Below are 24,365 nucleotides of genomic sequence, written 5' to 3'. Positions count from 1 at the left end.
AGGCCTTCTGATGACTCCAGAGCATTCTGAGCATGTTGTTTTTTAATTCCTTTTGTATTTGTTGTTGAAATGAATAATTAGAGTTTTATAATATTTGTGTCTAATACTAGTGTGCAAAATGCTATCTTTCCACTAATTATTTTCCAAGTGAGATCTTTGTGGTTGATTTTGATATCATTTTCTAACTGTTCGTGGAGCCAAACACCAAATATAATCACTGATTACTTTGATGATCCCTTTAAAACCAAGGGAGTTTCTGATGTCAAAGTAGAAATCAGACCACTTGTTTATATTTGATGTACATAAATCATTAAACAAAATATATCTCCTAAAAATAAATTATACTATTTTCTAAAAGTTTAAAACAAATACTGGTTGAAAACTAATACTTCAGATTATTTCTAAATTAACCACTGAATAAATATATTATAAAAGTAGATGACTATTCAAATACTAGGCTTTGTATTGTAGTAAAAAAATACGAATGCTAAGGAATCAGACTATGCACTGACGTCCTGCCAAGAACTGAGTAAACTGAGGGCGGAAGGAGAGAATGTTCACCAAGTAACAAACAGGCTAGGTGGTATGGTACAGGGCCCTTTTCATCTACTAACTCATTTAATTCTTACAACAACCCTGGAAAGAACATACAATAATTATTATTCCCACTGTCTACAGTAAGAAATAGTCTCAGAGAAATTAAGTGCCTTCACAAAGATCTTAGAGCTACCGTGAAGTGGAGAGGGCTGCACACCCAGGTGTCTCTGGTGGACTCCATAGCTCAGCGTGGTGAGTTTTTCCACACAGCTGTCTTCCTACACATCTACATGGCATAGTGGTTAAGAGCATGGACTTGGTATTTATTTAGTTTCAAAATATTGGGGGATTTTTTTCCAGATAACTGTTAATGAATTCTAATTTGATTCCATTGTGGTTAGAGAAAATACTTTGTATGACTTGAATCCTTTTAAATTTATTGAGACATATTTACTCCCAGTATATGATCTACTTTAATAAATGTCCCATGTGCACTGGAGAAGAATGTGTATTCTGCTGTTAAATGGAGGATTCTATACATATCAATTAGGTCATATTTGGTAATAGTGTTTACTGTATCTCTTCAAAATAAATTATTATACTATTTTCCATAGTTTATATCCTCAATGAGTTTTCTGGATATTTTTCTATCAATTATTGAGAGAGGGCTATTGACATCTTTGACTCTAATTATAGATTTGTCTATTTCTCCTTGTAGTTCTATCATTTTTTGCTTAATTTTTAAGTTCTGTTACGAGGTGAAAAACCATTTAGGATTATTATGTCTTCTTGGTGAACCAATCTCTTTGCCATTATGAAATGACCTTCTTTATCTTTGGTAATATTCTAAATATTCAGATTTATTTCCCTGAAATCTATTTTGATTGTAATGTAGCTACTTTAGCTTCTTTTGATTTGTTCTAGCATATCTTTTTTCCATCCATTACTTTTAACCTATTTTTTAAAATATTTCTTTATATAAAAGTACATTTCTTATAGGCAACATATAGTAGAGTCTCGCATTTTCATCCAGCATGACAATCTCTGTCTTTTAATGGGGGTATTTAGACTAGGGCTTGGCAAACCGTGGTCCACAGACTAAATTCAGCCATGCCCATTTATTTGCATATCATCTATGGCTGCTTTTAAGCTACAATGATGGAGTGGAGTGGTTGCAACAGAGGCTGTATGTTCCACAAACCAAAAATATTTTATTTACTAACTGGACGTTTATAGAAAAAGTTTGCTGACCCTGGTTTAGACCATTTATATTTCATTTGATTATTGATATAATTAGCTTTAAATCTATCTTGCTATGCATTTTCTATTTGGCCCATCTCATTTTTCCCCCTCTTTTTCTGTCTTCTTTTGGATTATTTTTTAAATTCAATTTTATCTCCTTTGCTGGTTTATTAGCTGTAACTCTTTGTTTTTCTATTTTTGTGGTTGGTTTAGAGTTTATAGAATATATTTTTAACTTATTGCAATCTATCTTCTTGTGATATATCACTTCATATATTGTATAAGAATCTAAGTATTTTCACCACCACTACCAAAACAACAAAGGTAATTATGTGAAGTGAAGGATATGTTAACTAACCCTATTGTAGTAATTATTTTGCAACACATATATGTGTGTGTCAGATCATCATGTTGTACATACTAAACTTACAGTGTCACATGTCAATAATATCTCTATAAGGCTGGAGGAAAAAGGGGGCTGTGATGGTTGGTTGATGGATAAAACTAAAATGAAAGGACCCCTTCTTCCCTTCCTTAGATCTCCTGCCATTGTTCCATACTCACCAACCCCAACCAAAAGTCAGAGGGTCCAGGAACTATTACTTTCATCCATTCAATTCAGGCTTTGGGGATAGAAAGCAGGGTTTCAAGGGTGTAGAGTGGCCAGAGTGGGGCAAATGAAAGGAATCTGGCTCAACCCATGAGGCAGATGGAGAAATTCTCAGAGAAGGGTAATCTGCCAGGAAGGTACCCCCAGAAGGGTCCACTGTATTTCCCAGCTCATTGTCAGTTTGCCTACCCATTGCCCTATCTCTTGGCCTATCTTTCAACTGAAAACTTGAGGGGATATTTGTTATTTTCTTTTCTTTTTTTTTTAGGGATTCATTCTTCCCCTATTGTAGTCAATATGGTTGAGTGGGAATCTGTCCTGCAAGGGTGAGCATGTGACCCAGGTCCAAATGAATCAACATGCCCAGTCTTGCCAGCTGTGGTGATTGGTTCAAGACTAAGCACATGATTCAGTTAGAATCTGACAGCTACAGTGAGTTTTTTGCTAAGAATGCAGAAAAGAGACGGGAGGAGCTACTGTTCCCTTTGTGCCATCAGGAAGGACAACTCTGAGTCTGAAAATGAAACCAATCTGGCAGAAAACCAGCTTGACAGCCCTGAATCCAGCTGTGCCTGAAGGTAGCCCACCACTGAACTTTGCAGTTACGAGAGCCAATAAATTATATTTTCACTTAAAAGAAGAAAAAAAAGAATTTCACAATAGTATACTTCCATCTTTCCCTTCCCAGCTATTGTGATATTGTTGTCATATATTTAGCTTCTACGTGTTATAAATCTCATTAGATTATTAATATTTTAATTTAAATAGTCCATTATAATTTAAAGAAATTTAAATGATAAAAATATCATATTTATCCATATTGTTACCAATCCTGGTGTTCTACATTCCTTTGTATAGATCCATATTTCCATCTGGTATAATTTTCCTTCTGAATAAAGGACTTCTTTTTACATTTCTTATAGTGTGGGTGTGCTGGAGATACATTTTTTCTGGTTTTTTCATTCTGAAAAGACCTTTATTTCACCCTCATGTTTGAAAAATATTTTCACTTTGTATACAATTCTAAGTTGACAGCTCCCACCACCACCCCCTCACCCCTGCCCCACCCTTCTTCTTTCAATACTTTCTGTCCCACTGTCTTCTTGCTTATATTGTTTATGATAAAAAAAAATCAGCTCTCACCCTTATCTTTGTTCCTCATATATGTCTTTTATTCTCTGATTGCTTTTAAGATTTTCTTTTTATTAATAATTTTGAGCAATTGGATTATAATGCTTGAGGTGTGCTGAGCTTCTTGAATATGCTTGAGGTTTGCTGAGCTTCTTGAATCTGTGGGTTTATAGTTTTCATCAAATTTTGTTTTTTTTTAACTGTTATTTCTTCAAATATTTTTTCTGTCCTCTCTTTCCTGTCCTTTGAGGAGTCCAATTATACATATATTAGGCCACTTGAATTTGTCTTACAGCTCACTGATGCCCTTTTTTTGTTCTGAGTCTCTTTTCTATTTTATTTCATTGTATAGTTTCTATTGCTGTGTCTTCAATTTAACTAACCTCTTCTTCTGGAATGTTTAATCTGCCATTAATCCCATCCAGTATACTTTTCATCTCAGACAATTGTAGTTTTCCTCTCTATAAATTCACTTTAGGTCTTTTTTATATCTTCCACATCTCTGCTTAACATGGTCAATTTTTCCTCTAGTTTTTGGACTTATGGAATACAGTTATCATAACTGTTTTAATGTCCTTGTCTGCTAATTCTAACATCTGTGCCTTTCTGAGTCAATTTTTATTTGTTGATCTTTCTTCTCATTTTGAGTCCTATTTTCCTGTTTCCATGCAGGGCAATTTTTGATTGGATGCTAGACATTGTGAATTTTATCTTGTTAAATGCTGGATATTTTTGTATTCTTGTAAATATTCTTGAACTCTCTTCTGGGATGTAGTTAAGTTTCTTGGAATCAGCTTGAGTTTTTTTAATGCCTTCCTTTTAAAATTTGTTGAGCAGGACCAGCTCAGCATTTAGTCTAGGGCTAATTATTCCCTACTACTGATGCAAGACCCTTCTGAGAACTCTACCTACTACCCTATGAATTATAGGTTTTCCAGTCTGGCTGGTGAGAACAGGCATTATTATTGGCCTTGTGTAAGCATTATCTCTGATCCTTTCAGATGGTCTCCCTTGCTCTGGGTAGTTTCCCCATTTATATGCACTAAGCATACATATAATTAATGGGGATTCTTTGTAGACATCCAATATTCTTTCTCTGTGCAGCTGAGAACACTATCCTGTGAATTCTAGCCACTTAGATTCCCTGCACTCTTCGTAAGGTCTCCTCAACTCAGAGAATCTGCCACACTCCACCTGGATTCCCACTCCCTGTACCATGGCCTTAAATTTATCTCAAGGCACTAAGTTAAGGCAATCACAGGGGTTATCTTGTTTGTCTCTTATCTCCAAGAATCACTGTCCTTCATTGCCTGATGTCCAGTGTCTTGAAACCATTGTTTCTATCTTTTCTCCAGTGTTTTAGTTGTTTCAGGAAGGAGGGTAAATCTGGTTCCTGTTAGTCCACCTAAGCCAAATACAGACATTTTGGACTTTCTATTAGCTCTCATTTTTGAAGGGGGTGGGGGTGTTGTATCAGTTCTCATTTCCTGGCTATATAACCTTGGCAAATTACCTAACTTCTCTGAGCTTTATTTTTTTCCATGTGCAAATGGGAATAATAATGTTAGAATGATTAAAATTATATTGATGAAAAGCATTTAGCACAAGGCTTGGCATATAGTAAACACTCTAATAATAGAGACTATTTTTATTATGTAGATTAAGGGTTTAAATCAGATGATCTTTGCAGGCTATTCCAGACCTAAAATTTTATGATTTTATTAATTCAATTTTGAAAATTACATGGCATATTTAAAAAATTAAAGTGTACCCTCAATATTCATTTTAACCATACATTAATTACACATAAATGAAAACTGATATTTTTTAAATGACGACTTTATCTCTGTCAAATTGTATTTTACAAGTTGTTTTTTTTAATTCTATTAACAGTACACTGAGGTACATTAGGAATTATTAGGCCATTTGCCTCTTCCATTTTAAAGAAGAATTTGAGATTTTTTTTGCCTCACCCTTCAATGCTGGAATTATTTCTTGAAGTAAACTTTTTCTCCCTGAGTTTTCACTATCAATCCATTTGCTTAGTCAGGAATTAAGGTTTTGTTTGTTTTAACTATTGGTTTCTCAAAACGCTATGTACTGTTTAAAATGAGGTCAATAGTATAATCCTAAAATGTTCCATAATGTGCTATCTTAGTAATAATCTAAGAAAATATTTGGTTGGAATTTGTTTATGGCACTATAAAGTGATCGTCAATAGGTGACTATCACTTATTGTAAGCAGTCTGGCTGTGGGAAATGTTTTAATTACAACAGTTTTTGTTTGTTTTTTGTTTTTTTTTGTTTTCCGGTACGCGGGCCTCTCACTGCTGTGGCCTCTCCCGCTGCGGAGCACAGGCTCCGGACGCGCAGGCTCAGCGGCCATGGCTCACGGGCCCAGCCGCTCCACGGCACGTGGGATCCTCCCAGACCGGGGCACGAACCCGTGTGCCCTGCATCGGCAGGCGGACCCTCAACCACTGCACCACCAGGGAAGCCCTTAATTACAATATTTTAACTGAAAAGTAACAACACTGCATTTGGAACCAATTTAAAATGTTCAGCATGCACATTAATTTGCTTTCTTCACATCAAAGCAATACTTGAAATAAACAAAAATCCATGATAATTAGTAAATACTCAGTTATTTAAAAATGTGCCATCCTTGTTGCACAGCAACTATTGCTTCTATTACATGCTTTTTACATACTCTAAAATAGTTAAGCAAGGGCATAAATTGCTATCTACTTTTTTTGACTGTTAAAAGCATTTAAGTTATGAAGTTTATTCTAATATGTGTATTACACATTTGTAAAGGGAACATTTCATTCCTATGCAAAGGCACAATGACCCAAGAAAGAGATGACAATGTCATATTAGCGATTCTCCTTTCTCATGAGAGGACTTTCAGGGAACTTTTAATTCATAGTCTCAATAACTAACACAGCCAAGCGTAATTATCATTCGCTGGCTTTACTGGTCTGGATCTTGATTTACTACTAAGCTAAATTATAAGGCTTATTAACAAAAAGTCATGTCCTCTCAAAAGAATGAAATGTCCATTTATATTAAAGAAAATTACACAGGCCAAAATACATCTATGATATAATTAATTTATTAGAAAGATATCATGGTTTTAATAAGAACTTAGAGAATCTCACATATGTTTATTTTCATCAACAAATTAACTTAGCATAAAGCAAGAACATATAGTTTTATATGGTCAGATGCTAACACTAACTTGGTCGGCATGCTGTGTTAGCACCTCAGGGATAGGGCACAGTAAGCAGCAGTACTAGAGTGGATCATGGATGCAGAGACTTCTTTTCCAGTGGATTATATCTGAAGGTCATTGGTGGGGTGTGACCAAAGAGATGAGGAACTTCTACATAAGCAAAGGCAGGAAAGTTCATTTTGTCAATCTAAGAGGAGCTCAGGAGTTTGAGGGAAAGGAATGATCTGTGAATCTCCATCTGCATTTCACTAATTCCATCAGTGAAATTTCCTTTACTTTTTCAAAGATTTATTTATTATTTATTTATTTATTTACTTTCTTTTTGGCTGCATCAGGTCTTAGTTGCGGCACGCAGGATCTTTTTTGAGGCATGCGGGATCTTCATTGTGGTGTGTAGGCTTCTCTCTAGTTGTGGCATGCAGGTTTTCCCTCCTCTAGTTGTGGTGCACAGGCTCCACGGCGCGTGGGCTCTGTAGTTGTGGTGCATGGGCTCCAGAGCGTGTGGGCTCTGTAGTTTGCGGCAAGCGGGCTCTACTTGAGGCATGTGAGCTCAGTAGTTGTGGCATGTGGGCTTAGTTGCCCCGCAGCACGTGGGATCTTAGTTCCCTGACCAGGGATCAAACCCGCATCCCCCTGCATTGTAAGGTGGATTCTTTACCACTGGACCACCAGGGAAGTACCCATCAGTGAAATTTCTGACTCAAAAGATGGGATGTTTATAATATCTCTTTATACATATTGCCAAGCTGCCCTCCAAAAGGCTGTGTGTAATTTCCAGTCCCTTAAAGAGTAAAAATGAAAGACTATCTCACTAGACTTTCACCGCAAGACAAAGTTGAAGCAGTAAAAAATAATCTCTCCTTGCTTTAATTTGAATTTTTTGGATTGCTAGATAGGTGGGTCATCTTTTCATATTTTTAAACATGGATTGGTAAGGGTAGGGGAAGTGAATAAGGATAGACTAACCAACTTAGTACACTGAGGCTAAAAAAAATAGAAGTAATTAAAGAAGTGTGGGCTTTAGAGAAGAAGGAGAAGAAAAAGCCTATGTTGGAGGTTCCGAGTCAAGATGGCGGTGTGGGAAGATGCAGAGTTCGCCATCTCCCCACAACTAGGGTGCCTGCCGGATGCTGCTGGGGGACCCTGACGTCCAGGGAGATGGGAAGAACCCCCAAGAGCACCGGTAGGATGTGGGGACACTGAGGGGGGAGGAGAAGTGGAGCCTGGACAGGACAGGTGCCCCTGAGGGGTGACTGAGAGGCAGGAAGGGGAGGGGTTCCCACACCTGGAGGGACCCTCAGGGGCTCAGATCAGAGGGGGAGCGGGCCCAGCATTTCCGCTGCCCAATCAGCTGGGGAACTCTGCCCGGCTCTCGGGCTGGGTCCTACACACTCAGTGGTCCCCTCTGGGCCAGGCTGGTCCTGGGGGCATAGGAGGGAGGCCAGGAGAGAACAGGAGAGGCGGTCGAGAGGGGCCCTCCAGGACCAGAGGATCAGGAAATGAGCAGAGGACGTTTGCTACGCTCACTCGGGCACTGGGAACCTGCCGAGCCCCCAGGCTGGTCTCTCGCCCTCCAAAGCCCCCTCCAGGCTGCGTGGGTCCTGGGGGCATAGGAAGGAGGGCGGGGAGATCAGGAGAGGCAGGTGGGAGGGGACCTCCAGACTGGAGGAGCAGTAGAGGAGCAGAGGGCATTTGCACCACCCACTGGAGCCCAGGAAGCACGCTGGGCTCCCAGATGGGGCCCCCCCACCCTCTAAGACCAGAGGCAGGAGGCATGCCTGGGGGCTTCTGTTCTGTTGAGCCTAAGCCCCCCCCGACAACCCCCCCACCCACCCCACTTCCTTTTCCAGCCCTTTGGGTCCTAAGCATAGGGCCCGCCCACTGCCCAAACTTCACCGCTGCTTAGGCCCCACCCTCCACAGCCAAGGCCTTTTCCACTTTTTTTTTCCTCCTCCTCTTTTTTACTATTGTGGTTCTGTTTTACCTTCCAGTTGTTGTTTCATCTATATTTTTATTTTTATATTTTTTCTAACATAGCTGTTAGTTTCCTATTCTAATTTTAGTTTTCACTTTGTTATTGTTCTACTTTTTTTTTTTTACATCTTTATTGGAGTATAATTGCTTTACAACGGTGTGTTCGTTTCTGCTTTATAACAAAGTGAATCAGTTATACATATACATATGTTCCCATATCTCTTCCCTCTTGCGTCTCCCTCCCTCCCACCCTCCATATCCCACCACTCCAGGCGGTCACAAAGCACCAAGCTGATCTCCCTGTGCTATGCGGCTGCTTCCCACTAGCTATCTACCTTACGTTTGTTAGTGTATATATGTCCATGCCTCTCTCTTGCTTTGTCACAGCTTACCCTTCCCCCTCCCCATATCCTCAAGTCCATTCTCTAGTAGGTCTGTGTCTTCATTCCTGTCTTACCCCTAGGTTCTTCATGACATTTTTTTCCCCTTAAATTCCATATACATGTGTTAGCATACGGTATTCGTCTTTCTCTTTCTGACTTACTTCACTCTGTATGACAGACTCTAGGTCTATCCACCTCATTACAAATAGCTCAATGTCGTTTCTTTTTATGGCTGAGTAATATTCCATTGTATATGTGTGCCACATCTTCTTTATCCATTCATCCGATGATGGACACTTAGGTTGTTTCCACCTCTGGGCTATTGTAAATAGAGCTGCAATGAACATTTTGGTACATGACTCTTTTTGAATTATGGTTTTCTCAGGGTATATGCCCAGTAGTGGGATTGCTGGGTCATATGGTAGTTCTACTTGTAGTATTTTAAGGAACCTCCATACTGTTCTCCATAGTGGCTGTATCAATTTACATTCCCACCAACAGTGCAAGAGGGTTTCCTTTTCTCCACACCCTCTCCAGCATTTATTGTTTCTAGATTTTTTTGATCATGGCCATTCTGACTGGTGTGAGATGATATCTCATTGTAGTTTTGATTTGCATTTCTCTAATGATTAATGATGTTGAGCATTCTTTCATGTGTTTGTTGGCAGTCTGCATATCTTCTTTGGAGAAATGTCTATTTAGGTCTTCTGCCCATGTTTGGATTGGGTTTTTTGTTTTTTTGTTATTGAGCTGCATGAGCTGCTTGTAAAGTTTGGAGATTAATCCTTTGTCAGTTGCTTCATTTGCAAATACTTTCTCCCATTCTGAGGGTTGTCTTTTGGTCTTGTTTATGGTTTCCTTTGCTGTGCAAAAGCTTTGAAGTTTCATTAGGTCCCATTTGTTTATTTTTGTTTTTAGTTCCATTTCTCTAGGAGGTGGGTCAAAAAGGATCTTGCTGTGATTTATGTCATAGTGTTCTGCCTATGTTTTCCTCTAAGAGTTTGATAGTTTCTGGCCTTACATTTAGGTCTTTAATCCATTTTGAACTTATTTTTGTATATGGTGTTAGGGAGTGATCTAATCTCATACTTTTCAATGTACCTGTCCAGTTTTCCCAGCACCACTTATTGAAGAGGCTGTCCTTTCTCCACTGTACATTCCTGCCTCTTTTATCAAAGATAAGGTGACCATATGTGCGTGCGTTTATCTCTGGGCTTTCTATCCTGTTCCATTGATGTATCTTTCTGTTTTTGTGCCAGTACCATACTGTCTTGATTACTGTAGCTTTGTAGTATAGTCTGAAGTCAAGGAGCCTGATTCCTGCATGGCTGCCTGCATGGCTTGTGGGATCATGGTTCACAAGCCAGGAGTCGGGCCTGAGCTCCTGTGGTGGGAGCCCCAAGTCTGAACCACTGGACTAAAAGAGAACCTCAGACCCCAGGGAATATTCATCAGAGTAAGGTCTTCCAGAAGTCCTCATCGCAGCACCAAGACACAGCTCTACCCAACAGCTAGAAACTGCAGTGTTGGAAGCCACAGGCCAAACAACCAGTAAGAAACACAATCCCATTCATTAAAAAAAAGAAAAAAAGTGAGACAGCAAAAAAATATGTCATAGAAGAAGGATCAAGGTAGAGACCTACAAGACAGAATAAATGAAGAGGAAATAGGCAATCTACCTGAAAAATAATTCAGAGTAATGATAGTAAAGACGATCCAGAATCTCAGAAATAGAATAGAGGCACAGATTGAGAAAATACAAGAAATGTTTAACAAAGATCTAGAAAAACTAAAGAACAAACAAAGATGAACAACAAAATAACTAAATGAAAAATACACCAGAAGGAATCAATAACAGGATAACTGAGGCAGAAGAACGAATACTTGTGCTGGAAGACAAAATAGTGGAAATAACTGCCGAGGAGCAGAATAAAGAAAAAAGAAGAAAAGAATTGAAGACAATCTCAGAGACATCTGGGACAACACTACATGTACCAACATTCAAATTATAGGGGTCCCAGAAGAAGAAGAGAAAAAGAAAGGGTCTGAGAAAACATAAGAAGAGATTATAGAGCAAAACTTCCCTAACATGGGAAAGGAAAGAGTCACCCAAGTCAGGAAGCACAGAGAGTCCCATACAGGATAAACCCTAGGAGAAACACACCAAGACACATATTAATCAAACTAATAAAAATTAAATTCAAAGAAAAAAATTAAAAGCAGCAAGGGAAAAGCAAAAATTAACATACAAAGGAATCCCCATAAGGTTATCAGCTTATTTTTCAGGAGAAATTCTGCAGGCCACAAGGGAGTGGCAGGATATACTTAAAGTGATGAAAGAGAAAAACCTACAACCATACGCAGCAAGGATCTCATTCAGATTTGATGGAGAACTCAAAAGCTTTACAGACAGGCAAAAGCTAAGAGAATTCAGGGCCACCAAATCAGCTTTACAACAAAGGCTAAAGAAACTTCTCTAGGCGGGAAACACAAGAGAAGAAAAAGATCCACAAAAAAACCCGCAAACAATTAAGAAAATGGTAATAGGAGCATACATATCAACAATAACCTTGAATGTAAATGGATTAAATGCCCCAACCAAAAGACACAGACTGGCTGAATGGATACAGAAAGAAGACCCATATATATGTTGTCTACAAGAAACCCACTTCAGACCTAGGGACACATACAGACTGAAAGTGAAGGGATGCAAAAAGATATTCCATGCAAATGGAAATCAAAAGAAAGCTGGAGTAGCAATACTCATATCAGATAAAATAGACTTTAAAATAAAGACTGTTACAAGAGATAAGGAAGGACACTACATAATGATCAAGGGACTAATCCAAGAAGAAGATATAAAAATTATAAATGTTTATACACCCAACATAGTACATAAGGCAAATGCTAACAACCATAAAAGGAGAAATCGACGGTAACACAATAATAGTAGGGGACTTTAACAGCCCACTTACACCAATGGACAGATCATCCAAACAGAAAATAAATAAGGAAACGCAAGCTTTAAATGACACAATAGGCCAGATAGATTTAATTGACATTTATAGAACATTCCACCTGAAAGTGGAAGAATACACTTTCTTCTCAAGTGTACACAGAACATTCTCTAGGATAGATCACATCTTGGGTCACAAATCAAGCTTTGGAAAATTTTTAAATTTTCCAAATTGTACCAAGCATCTTTTCTGACCACAACATTATGGGATTGGAAATCAATTACAGGAAAGAACCTGTAAAAACCACAAATGCATGGAGGCTAAACAGTGAGCTACTAAATAACGAAGAGATCACTGGAGAAATCAAAGAAGAAATTAAAAAATACATAGAAACAAATGACAACAAAAACACAACAACCCAAAACCTATGGACCCAGCAAAAGCAGTTCTAAGAGGGAAGTTTATAGCAATTCAATCTCACGTCAAGGCGCAAGAAAAATCTCAAATAAACAATCTAACCCTACACCAAAAGCAACTAGAGAAAGAAGAACAAACAAAACCCAAAGTCAGTAGAAGGAAAGAAATCATAAAGATCAGAGCAGAAATTAATGAAATAGAAACAAAGAAAACAATAGCAAAGATCAATAAAACTAAAAGCTGGCTCCTTGAGAAGATAAACAAAACTGATAAAGCCTTAGCCAGACTCATCAAGAAAAAAAAGGGAGAGGACACAAATCAATAAAATTAGAGCTGAAAAAGGAGAAATGACAACTGACATCATAGAAATACAAAGGATTATAAGAGACTACTACAAACAACTATATGCCAATAAAATAGACAACCTTGAAGAAATGGACAAATTCTTGGAAAGGTACAATTTTCCAAGACTGAACCAGGAAGAATTAGAAAATATAAACAGACTTATCACAAGTAATGAAATTGAAACTGTAATTTAAAATCTTCCAACAAACAGAAGTCCAGGACAAGATGGCTTCTATCAAACATTTAGAGAAGAGCTAACCCCCATCCTTCTCAAACTCTTCCAAAAAATTGCAGAGGAAGGAACACTCTCAAACTCATTCTATGAGGCCACACAAAAAAGAAAATTATAGACCAATATCACTGATTAACATAGATGCAAAAATCCTGAACAAAACACTAGGAAACAGAATCCAACAACATATTAAAAGGATCATACACCATGATCAAGTAGGATTTATCCCAGGCATGCAAGAATTCTTCAATATATGCAAATCAATCAATGTGATACAACATATTAACAAATTTAGGAATAAAAAAACATGATCATCTCAATAGATGCAGGAAAAGCTTTTCACAAAATTCAACACTGATTCATGATAAAAACTCTCCAGAAAATGGGCATAGAGGGAAGCTACCTCAACATAATAAAGGCCATGTTATGACAAACCCACACCAAATGTCATTCGCAATGGTGAAAAACTGAAAGCATTTCCACTAAGATCAGGAAAAAGACAAGGATGTGCACTCTTGCCACTCTTATTCAACATAGTTTTGGAAGTCCTAGCTATGGCAATCAGAGAAGAAAAAGAAATAAAAAGAATCCAAATTGGAAAAGAAGAAGTAAAACTGTCACTATTTGCAGATGACATGATACTACTATACTATAGAAAATCCTAAAGATGTCACTGGAAAACTACTAGAACTAATCAATGAATTTGGTAAGGCTGCAGGATACAAAATTAATGCACAGAAATCTGTGGTGCTCCTATACACTAACAAGGAAAAATCAGAAAGAGAAATTAAGGAAACAATCCCATTTACCACTGCAACAAAAAGAACAAAATATCTAGGAATAAACCTACCTAAGGAGGCAAAAGACTTGTACTCAGAAAACTATAAAACACTGATGAAAGAAATCAAAGATGACATAAACAGATGGAGAAATATACCATGTTCTTGGATTGGAAGAATCAATACTGTGAAATGACTATACTACCCAAAGCAATCTACAGATTCAATGCAATCCCTATCAAACTACCAATGGCATTCTTCACAGAATTAGAACAAAAAGTTTACAATTCGTGTGGAAACACAAAAGACCCCGAATAGCCAAAGCAATCTTGAGAAAGAAAAACGGAGTTGGAGGAATCAGGCTTCCTGACTTCAAGCTATACTACAAAGCTACAGTAATCAAGACAGTATGGTACTGGCACAAAAACTGAAATATAAATCAATGGTACAAGATAGAATGCCCTGAGATAAACACACACACATATGGTCACCTAATTTATGACAAAGGAGGCAAGAACATAAAATGGAGAAAAGACAGCCTCCTCAATAAGTGGTGCTGGGAAAGCTGGACAGCTACATGTAAAAGAATGTAATTAGAACACCACCTAACACCGTATACAAAAGTAAACTCCAAATGGATTAAAGACCTAAATGTAAGACCATACACTATAAAACTCATAGAGGAAAACATAGGAAAAACACTGACATAAACCACAGCAAGATCTTTTTTGACCCACCTCCTGGAGTAATGGGAATAAAAACAAAAATAAACAAATGGGAACTAATTAAACTTAAAAGCTTTGCACAGGAAGGAAACCATAAGCAAGACAAAAAGACAACCCTCAGAATGGGAGAAAATATTTGCAAATGAAACAACAGACAAAGGATTAATCTCCAAAATATACGAACAGCTCATGGAGCTCAATATCAAAAAAACAAACAACCCAATCCAAAAATGGGCAGAAGACCTAAATAGACATTTCACCAAAGAAGACATACAGATGGCCAAGAGGCACATGAAAAGATGCTCAACATCACTAATTATTAGAGAAATGCAAATCAAAACTGCAATGAGGTATCACCTCTCACCGGTCAGAACAGTCATTACCAAAAAATCTAGAAAAAAGGGTGGGGTGAAAAAGAAACCCTCCTGCACTGTTGGTGGGAATGTAAATTGATACAACCACTATGGAGAACAGTATGGAGGTTCCTTAAACAACTAAAAGTAGAATTACCATATGACCCAGCAATCCCACTGCTGGGCATATACCCTGAGAAAACCATAATTCAAAAAGAGACATGTACCACAATGTTCATTGCAGTAGTATTTACAATAGCCAGGACATGGAACCAAGTCAGAAAGAGAAAAACAAATACCATATGCTAACGCATATATATGGAATCTAAAAAAAAAAAAAAAAAAAATGGTACTCTTGAACCTAGTGGCAGGGCAGGAATAAAGACGTAGACATAGAGAGTGGACTTGAGGATATGCGGGGGAGGGAGGGGAAAGCTGGGGTGTAGTGAGAGTAGCATTGACATATATACACTACTGAATGTAAAATAATTAGCTAGTGGGTAGCAGCAGCATAGCACAGGGAGATCAGCTTGGTGCTTTGTGATGACCTAGAGAGGTGGGATGGGGAGGGGGGGAGGGAGGCTTAGGGGGGAGGGGGGAGGGAGGCTTAGGGGGGAGGGGTTGTGGGGATGTATGTGTGCATGTGGCTGATTCACTTTGTTGTACGACAGAGACTAACACAGTATTGTGAAGCAATGATACTGCAATAAAGATCTATAATAAAAAGAAGCCTATGCTATAAAATAAAACAAAAGAATGAGACACTTAGAGCAACTTTAGTCCATATTCTCACATTTTAATTGTTGCCCATATGGAACTGTTGCTATAGAGATCATTTTTGTTATAGCCTGAATGTGCTGTCCCCAAAGGATAAGGGAAGGGGGATTGATTTATAGAGGGCCAGACTGGTTGAGTATGGCCAACTGTGTGAAGACTGGAAATGAAAGTGACAAATTTAGAATTAACCTGACCCAGCAACAATACCTAAAGGATTTCATCTGTGGATGGCAGAGTGGGGAATTCCAGGTGGAGACATTAGTTTGAAGGTGGCCACCAATTGTTGCTTGAGGTTACAAGTTATAAGGTCTAGTCACCAAGGAGAAGCATCTGATGATAACCAAATACATTGTTGGGACTTCAGTCAAACAATCTGAATTTCAGTAGCCAGCTCTAGTTCTAGATGCACATGTAAGACAAAATCAGAAAACCAAGACAGAAGGCTAGAGCTAGGATTAGGTACTGGTGGGGGAAAAGAAACAGCTTGGAAGGTTTCAGCACAGTATGCATGATAAAGCCAAGGGATCAATCAAAAAGTATGAGAAGTTTATGACAGGAAGATGATGTCTATAGCCTCAATGACTAGAGCTGTGCAAGGCCTGAGAAGGCAGGGGCTAACAATTTTAAAAGTATGATTTGTATTCTTTAAAATTATGAAAGTAATACATATTCACTCTTGAAAGTTTGAAAAATATAAAAAAGACAAAAGTCAATGCAATTTTTTCATACTCTAAAAGCAACCATCTTCTTTGTAAATAGTGAGCTAAATACTTATTCATTTTATTTGCCAGAAGTTTATAACTGAATAATTTTAAGTCATTGGTCATTGTTCATTCTCTTGTATTATCTTCTTAAAAGCAGAGAAATCATAAGAATGAATTAATATTCCCCTGCTTTTAAGGATGTAGTCAAATGCAGATTCTGTCATTTTATGGGAAAAAGGGTAAATATTTAAAAGTAAAAATTATGCTTTTACATAAGAACTAACAGCTATCTTAATCTTATAAGATTTCAAATTCTATTCTTACATTTTAACTTCCTACTTGTCTAATATTTTGTAAAAAACATATATTGTAAGCACGTTTGGTCTAGGAAATTCCAGAAAGAATCAAAGGTGTGCATAGAAGCAAAGAGACCTATCTGAAGTAGCCTGGCAAATGGACAGAATTTTTTAAAAACAAATAAGACACATGCTGCTGAAAGCCACATTACTGTTACCTTCTCCCTCCAGTTATCACCGTTCAGCATCTTCTGTCTAAGGGTTTCCTGCAACTGCTCCATGCTTTTCTGATGTGAAATCAGCATCAATTCCCTGAAAATCATAAACACAACAAATGAGTCAAGACACACCCTTAACACCCTTCTTAAATTACAGTTCGTGGCTCAGGGATTATTTCACAACTCAGTCTGTTTATTCTTCTCTTTAGAAATATATATATACATATGTGTGTGTGTGTGTGTACTGCTACTACATACTATTTTAACTGTTGTTAACAGCAATTTAAAAACACTGGCAACACGGTAAGTATTTTCTCAGGCTTAATTTTTGCTTAATAATATTATTATTTTTGCATGAAATAGTAACAACATATGTGTAGTCACAAATATAATAAAATACTATACATTGTGGTTCTAAAGTTTATGACTAAATTCTAACACTAGGTCATATTTTGTTTCTTTAAAAAAGGAAAATGTGTTGGGATATGACACAAAACCAGCATGTTTGTAGTTCCTGCTAGATTTATTTTACTTTTATTTATCTCAAGTGCTAATAGGAACAGACTGAATTAAGTAGAGGGTAACATCTGAAATGTGGTATAGTACAAAACATACTAGAAAATAGGAGAGAAAACACAAAGAACATTTTAATATTTTAATTCACGTAATTGGATCTTTTTAAAATAAATTTATTTATTTTTGGCTGTGTTGGGTCTTCACTGCTGCATGCGAGCTTTCTCTAGTTATGGCTAGTGGCGGCTACTCTTCGTTGTGGTGTGCGGGCTTCTCATTGCGGTTGTGGGCTTCAGTAGTTGTGGCACACAGGCTCAGTAGTTATGGCACACGAGATTAGTTGCTCCGCAGCATGTCTGATCTTCCCATGTCCCCTGCATTGGCAGGTGGATTCTTAACCACTGCACCACCAGGGAAGTTCCCACGTAATTGGGTCTTAAAGCTAAGTTTGTGACCCTCTGGGTGGAAGTAAGTGTGGGAGATTCATGAGAACATTTCTCCAGGGGCCCTGAAGTTAAGACTTTAAATATCACAAGTGGTGGCAAAAGTATGCCTGTTGATCAGGGAGTCCCTCCACCCCCTTCTATAATCACCATAACCCTTCTTATTTTCTGTGTAGGTGATTCTTTTCCATTGCTTATTCCTCTTTCTAATCCCTTTGTTTTCCATCATCACCCTCTTCCCTTTAGTTCTGACCCCTTTTCTCAAACTTGTGACTTTCATTTATAACTGCCTGTTAGACATCTCCACCCTGATGAGCCATCAACACCAAAGATTCCACACATCAAAAAACAAATTCATCATCATCTCCAACGGTCTTGCCTTTCCTTTTGACTTCTGAAACCTTCAACAGTCACAATCTTTAGCTTGAAATCCCTGAGTCATCTCTGACTTTTCCTTCTTCTTATTCTACCACATCCATTCAGTAACAAGTTCTATGTATTCTGCTCCGTGGTGCACCTCGAACTGTTTCCTCCCTTCCTTTCCGACTACTAACAGTTAAGGTTCTTGACTTTATTTCTCACCAAGAGTATTGTAATAGACTGTCAATCTATCTTGATCTGTATTCTCATTTCACTCTTACAGTATTATTAAACATTTTTTAATAAAAATAGTGCCTACATTTCTAGGCTAGAAAATTTTAAGGTCATGAACATAAAGACACATCAACTTGGTAACCAGGATTATGAATATTATTTGAGGGAAAATGATTGAAAAGAACAAAACTCCCCAGACTTTTTTTTCAGAACTGTGTCAGACTAGGTACTTTGACAACTTTCCTACTGAAAATAAGTAGTTTTGTTTTCACTTATAAAAAAAAATCTTAAAATTCATCAGTGATCTGGACAAAAAGTTAGGAAGATGCAGGAAACACAAATCAAGAGAAAGGACAGAAAAAGGTTATCAGTGGAAAACTAGTGAAATTTGAATAAAGTCTATAGGTTAGTTAATTGTATTATACCCATATTAATTTCTTAGTTTTTACATATGTGCCATGGTTATGAAAAATGGACAAGAGGGAAACAAATTCTCTGTAACTTTTCTTTAAATACAAAATTATTCCAAACTAATGGTTTAAAAAAATGAAGTAAAAGGAAGAACCCCAACAATAAGTAGAGCATTGAAGCCAATTCTCACCTTGAAGGTACTTTCCAAATCTGATGTACTTGAGCATTAAATTTCACAGCCATGAAGGGCACTGGAGTCAGGAGAGAAAGGAAGAGCTTGAGCGGAAACTCACCTGCATAAAACTGCATCTCAAAGAGGGACACATGCAGTATGCATTTTTGTCATACTGTATGTAAGAATATGAAATTCACACCCAGTATGTGTAAAATACAAATAACATCCCCTCTCAAAGAACAAAAAAGAAATTTCCGGCATTGAAGTTTGGTGCTAGGTAGAGGGGAAAATACAAATCTCCCACAAGAATTTGTAAACACAAGCCAATCCCAGTGCAGGTTTGTATCCTGAATTCACACTACCTGAGTGGTCCAAAAAGCTTCATATTGAGGAGATATCTTACAATGGTGTTAGGATAACCTTGCCTCCAGATGCCTGGTAGGAAAAACACCAATATGTTTGGGAGAAACCTATCTTCGACTTGAAACTCAGAGATTCCTACAGATAAAAATTTAAGACCTATGAGACCATAATTTTAAGAATCACAAAATTATTTTTTTTAAAGCTAGTAAGAGGAAGAATGAGCAGACACAAATGATAGCATAATGAAAGCCACAAATTCTAAAGTATTTTCAGGTATTGAATATAAATAAGGATGTACAATATGTTGGAAGAAATAAAAGATTAATTTAAATGACTAATGAAATCTGAAATGAACCAATCAAACTTGTAGAAATGAAGCATATAATAACTGAGATGAAAAGTTCAGTAGATGGTCCTATAGCAGATTATTCACAGCTAAAAATGAAGTAATAAACTGAAAGGGAGATTCAAAGAAATTATACAGGGTGCAGTACATGATGTCAAAAATATGTAAAATATAAAAGAGGTTGATATATGGAGGACAGAGTGCAAAGATCTAATATTTCTCTATTTACCATTTCAGAAGCAAATGAGACAGAAAGGGAGAGGAAGGACATTACAGATTGATGAAAAATACCAACCCATAAATTTAGGAAGCCCAAAGGATTCCAAGCAAGATAAATAAAAATAAATCTCATATCTGGCACCTGGTAGTGAAAATGAAGAATATTGGAATTAAAAGAGATTTTAAAAGATGCTGGAGAGGAAATAAAACATATTGTCTTCAAAGGAACTCAAACATATTGAAAGCTTATTCTCCAATAGAAACAAGGAAGGCCAAAGACAGCAAAATAATATATTAAAAATCCCATGAGAAAATAACCATCAATCTGAAGTTGGGTACCCAGCAAAACTATCTTTCAGAAAGAGGCCGAAATAAAATATGCTCAGAAAAATAAAATCTGAGGACTTACTGCCAGCTAAACGACTTCTAAAAAACATGCTTTTCAGGAAGGATTATGATCTCAGAAGGAAGGTCAGACGATCAAGAAAAAATGGTGAGCAAAGGAACTGGCAAACACACAGGCAGGGAGGGCTTCTTGGGTGTGTGATCAATTCAGCTGTACAGGGCCCATGTTCTAAAGGGGGTCCTGGGTTTCAGATTTAATGCTCTGTGGTCACCACTGAGAAATTCTTAACAACTTTATCTTTGAGTCTGTGTTTTGTAAGTGAGGTCTAATGGGACAGTCAAGCACATGCTGGGGCCTTGGAGCCTCGGCTCACACAGAGTCCTACCTCTCGACACCTCCCTGTCTCCCCAGTATGGTTCTCAACCCTTTTCTCCCTGACCCTTGCCCAGCATCTGCTGTCATCCTCTGCTTCAGGGGGCACAGGCATGGGGAATGTTGGGTCTGCCATATGTGTCCTTTTGGCTGAGTCTGGGGCAGGCCTCTGAGAGCCTGCATCCATGCTATAATTTCTCCATGCCCAAGGGAGCACAAGATTCAATAGCAAACAAACAAAAAAAAGACCCTGACAAGCTGAGAGAAAGATGGTGAAGGAAAGGAAAAAGCTTCTTTCTTTTTTTGAAGGGGCTCCACGTTTTCATTTTACACTGGGCCTGAAAATTATGTAGCCAGCCTTGTATGTAAGTACTTGTAAATAAATATCACCTGTATAAAATATTAGTTTTGACTGTGTGTAATCAGTGGGGCTAACAAAAGTATAAAACTAGAACACTAGACAAAAATGTAGAATATAGGATGGCAGGATGGCAACTATAAGGTGCCAGTGTTATTCAAGAGAAGTTTGAGATATTAATTTTAAACTTCATTAAGCATGCATGGTAAAATCTCAGAAGTAACCACTAAAAGAACAGAATACGCCATTAGAAGAAGATGCACTAAGAAAATAAAAGAAACTCCAACAATATTGCCCCCGCCCAAGGCCCAAAAGGAGAAAAGAGTGTAGAAAAAGAGGGAGAAGTATGGATAGAAAACTTAAAGTAACAATCATAATAATGGCAAATAAACTAAACTCATGAGTTAAGAGAAACAGGCTTGATAAAACCAAACCCTATCCCTAACCCTACATATTGGGTTAAGTAAAATATATTAATTAAGATAACTTTTGCCTGTTTATTTTTACTCTTCTAATATGGCAATTAAAATTTTTAAAGTGACATATGTGGCTCACATTATACTTCTACTGAACAGCACTGTTATAACCCATATTCTCTGAAAACAAAGAAACGTCGGTAACAAAGATAAATATCTCCATGTAGTTGGAGCTTTTAAAAAATGTGTTTCTGAATAACTCTTGGGTCAAATGAAAAATCATAACTGATACTTCAAAATACTTAGAAATGAACAATAATAAAATTTCTACACATTAAAATTTATGAAATATAGCTAAGCAGAAAAGATAAATAAATTGTGGTATACTTCAGAATATAATACAGATGAAGAAATGAAAGATCTTCAGCTACATGTAACATCATGGACAAAAATCCCAGGGACATAATCTTGAGCACAAAGAATAAATCACTGACTAATATATACAGTATAATTTTATTTCCATGAAGATAAAATATATGCAAAATCTAATTTTTTTTTAGGAATACAAACATACGTGGTAAAATTATAGAGTGAAGCAAAGGAATAACAAGTGTTTTCTGTAGGTTTTTGCGAATGCTCTTTATCAGTTTGAGGAAGTTCCCATCTCTTCCTAGTTTGCTGAGAACCACAAAATGCAGGTTGGTGGTTACCTCTGAGCAAGGATGCCATGTGGTGGAATAAGGAGAAGCACCAAGGGACTTCAACGTTAATGGTAAGGCTCTTTTTCCTAAACTTAGCGTTCATTATATCGTAGTTCTTCATACTTTATACCTATCTAAACCTTTTATGTAACTACTCAGTATTTATAAAAACAATTAATGATAAAGCCTAAGCATAGAGTAGAATGGGCATCTGGAGAAAAGAGAATTAAAGGGAAAGACCAAGGAGAGGGAAATGGCAAGTGAGCAGCAGGGTGGGGTTTACTGCCCACTATGCACACTATGGACAAGGCAGTACCTGGAGAGACAGAGGTGAATGAGGGCAGGGTCCCTGTCCAAATGGTGCTCAAAAGCCAGCAACGTTGTAAAAGGAACACTTATCTTTTAAAATGTGAGGCAGGTTATGATGCTTGCTCAGCAGTCTCTAGGCTGGAGAAAGGAAGCAGAAGGAACAAAGAATGAGGATAGTAAAAGTGGGATTACATTAAAACCTCAATTCTGGGCTTTCCTGGTGGCGCAGTGGTTGGGAGTCAGCCTGCCAATGCAGGGGATATGGGTTTGAGCCCTGGCCCGGGAAGATCCCACATGCCGCGGAGCAACTAAGCCCATATGCCACAACTGCTGAGCCTGCATGCCACAACTACTGAGCCTGCATGCCACAACTACTGAAGCCCACGCGCCTAGAGTCCATGTTCGGCAGCATGAGAGGCCACCGCAATGAGAGGCCCATGCACTGCAGCGAAGAGTAGCCCCCACTCACCGCAACTTGAGAAAGCCCATGCGCAGCAATGAAGACCTAAAGCAGCCAAAAATAAATAAATAAATACATAAAACAAAAAAACACCTCAATTCTGGCTTTCTTCCAAATATTTGCCCATTCCCGTCTCCTTTGCAGACTCATCTTTGCCGTCAATTACATGTTTGGTGTTCCTTAGCACTTTGTTCTGAGGCCTCTTTTTTCTCTCTCTCTACTCTTTTTCTAAGTGATCATACCCATGCCTATGGTTAAAATGCAATAGTTGCTGACAACTCCCAGATTTTATCTCCAGCTCACATCTGTTCTCTGAGTATTTGACTCATGTTTCCAACTCTCACCTGACTGCTCTACTTTTATATTTCAGAGTCATCCAAAACTCAACATGTCTGTAATCCCAGAGGCTAACAAGGTCAGTTTATTTTTTGCTCATGATATATGTAATCTGCTGCTTTGCTCTGCATGTTTTGTTCCAGGATGTAGCCCAAGGAACAATTCTTACCTGGGAATGCTGCTTTTGTGATAGAAAAGAAAAACTGCGAAAACATAGGATCTGTTAAAGTTTCTGCTCAGAATCAGTGCATGTCACTCCTCTCCCATTTCAATGGCAAGAACAAATCAAATGGCCAAGTCTGATGTGAATCAGGTGTGGATAGTATAGTCCTCTCACCGGGAGGTGCACAGTAAGTCACCTGGCATCAGGTGGAGTCCATCGCAACTCTGAAATCCTACTGGAAACGACTGTGAGGATTTCTACCCTGGAGGTAGAGAACATTCCTTGCTTAGGCTGTGGTTCTTTCACTTGGGAGTGATTTCTCAAACCATTTTTCTCTGTAGCTCCTGGCTTTCCTCTCTGAGATGTAATTTTTTTTTTTTTTCATCCTACAGCCTTGCCACATCAGAAGAGGGTGTTAGAAATTCTGCCCTGTTGAGAGACAGTTTTCTCAACTTCTTTCCTATCCACAGAAGATTTGGAGGAGAAATGGTTCCAAGAGAATTTAAAAAAAAAAACCACAACATTTATTGAGATATAATTGAAAACAGTAAACTACATGTTTAAAGTATACACTTGGATGAGTTTTGACATATGCATAAACATATGTGTGTGAAACCATCACTGCAACCAAAATAATGATATATCCATCATCTCCCAAGGTTTCCCTATGCCCTTTGTTAATCCCTCACTCCTGCCCTCTCGCCCCCAGCAATCAAGAGTTTGCTTTCTGTCATTATACATTAGTTTGCACTTTCAGAATTCTATAAAAATTCTCTATATATCATACAGTATATTCTTTTTTTTGTGTTTGGCATTTTTCATTTAGCATAATTCCTTTTAGATTTGTCCATGTTGTACCATGAATCAATAGTTCATTATTATTATTTTTTGCTGAGTAGTATTTCATCACATGGATATACCACAA

The 24,365-nt window shown here is 37.7% G+C and overlaps 1 protein-coding gene across 1 annotated transcript in view; it reads right to left on the bottom strand.

The window, feature by feature from the left end:
* LEKR1 (leucine, glutamate and lysine rich 1) overlaps positions 1-24,365 on the bottom strand; it is a 273,743-nt gene that overhangs the window by 24,490 nt on the left and 224,888 nt on the right. Inside the window, exon 13 of the mRNA XM_060149884.1 lies at positions 16,916-17,009. Within this exon, the coding sequence (XP_060005867.1) occupies positions 16,916-17,009 (94 nt within the window). The remainder of the gene's footprint in view (positions 1-16,915; positions 17,010-24,365) is intronic.

Source organism: Lagenorhynchus albirostris, chromosome 5 (assembly GCF_949774975.1).
Source record: "Lagenorhynchus albirostris chromosome 5, mLagAlb1.1, whole genome shotgun sequence".
NCBI lineage: Eukaryota > Metazoa > Chordata > Mammalia > Artiodactyla > Delphinidae > Lagenorhynchus > Lagenorhynchus albirostris.
The sequence above is the reverse complement of the archived record's forward strand: the minus strand, read 5'-3'. Positions and strand labels throughout refer to the sequence as shown.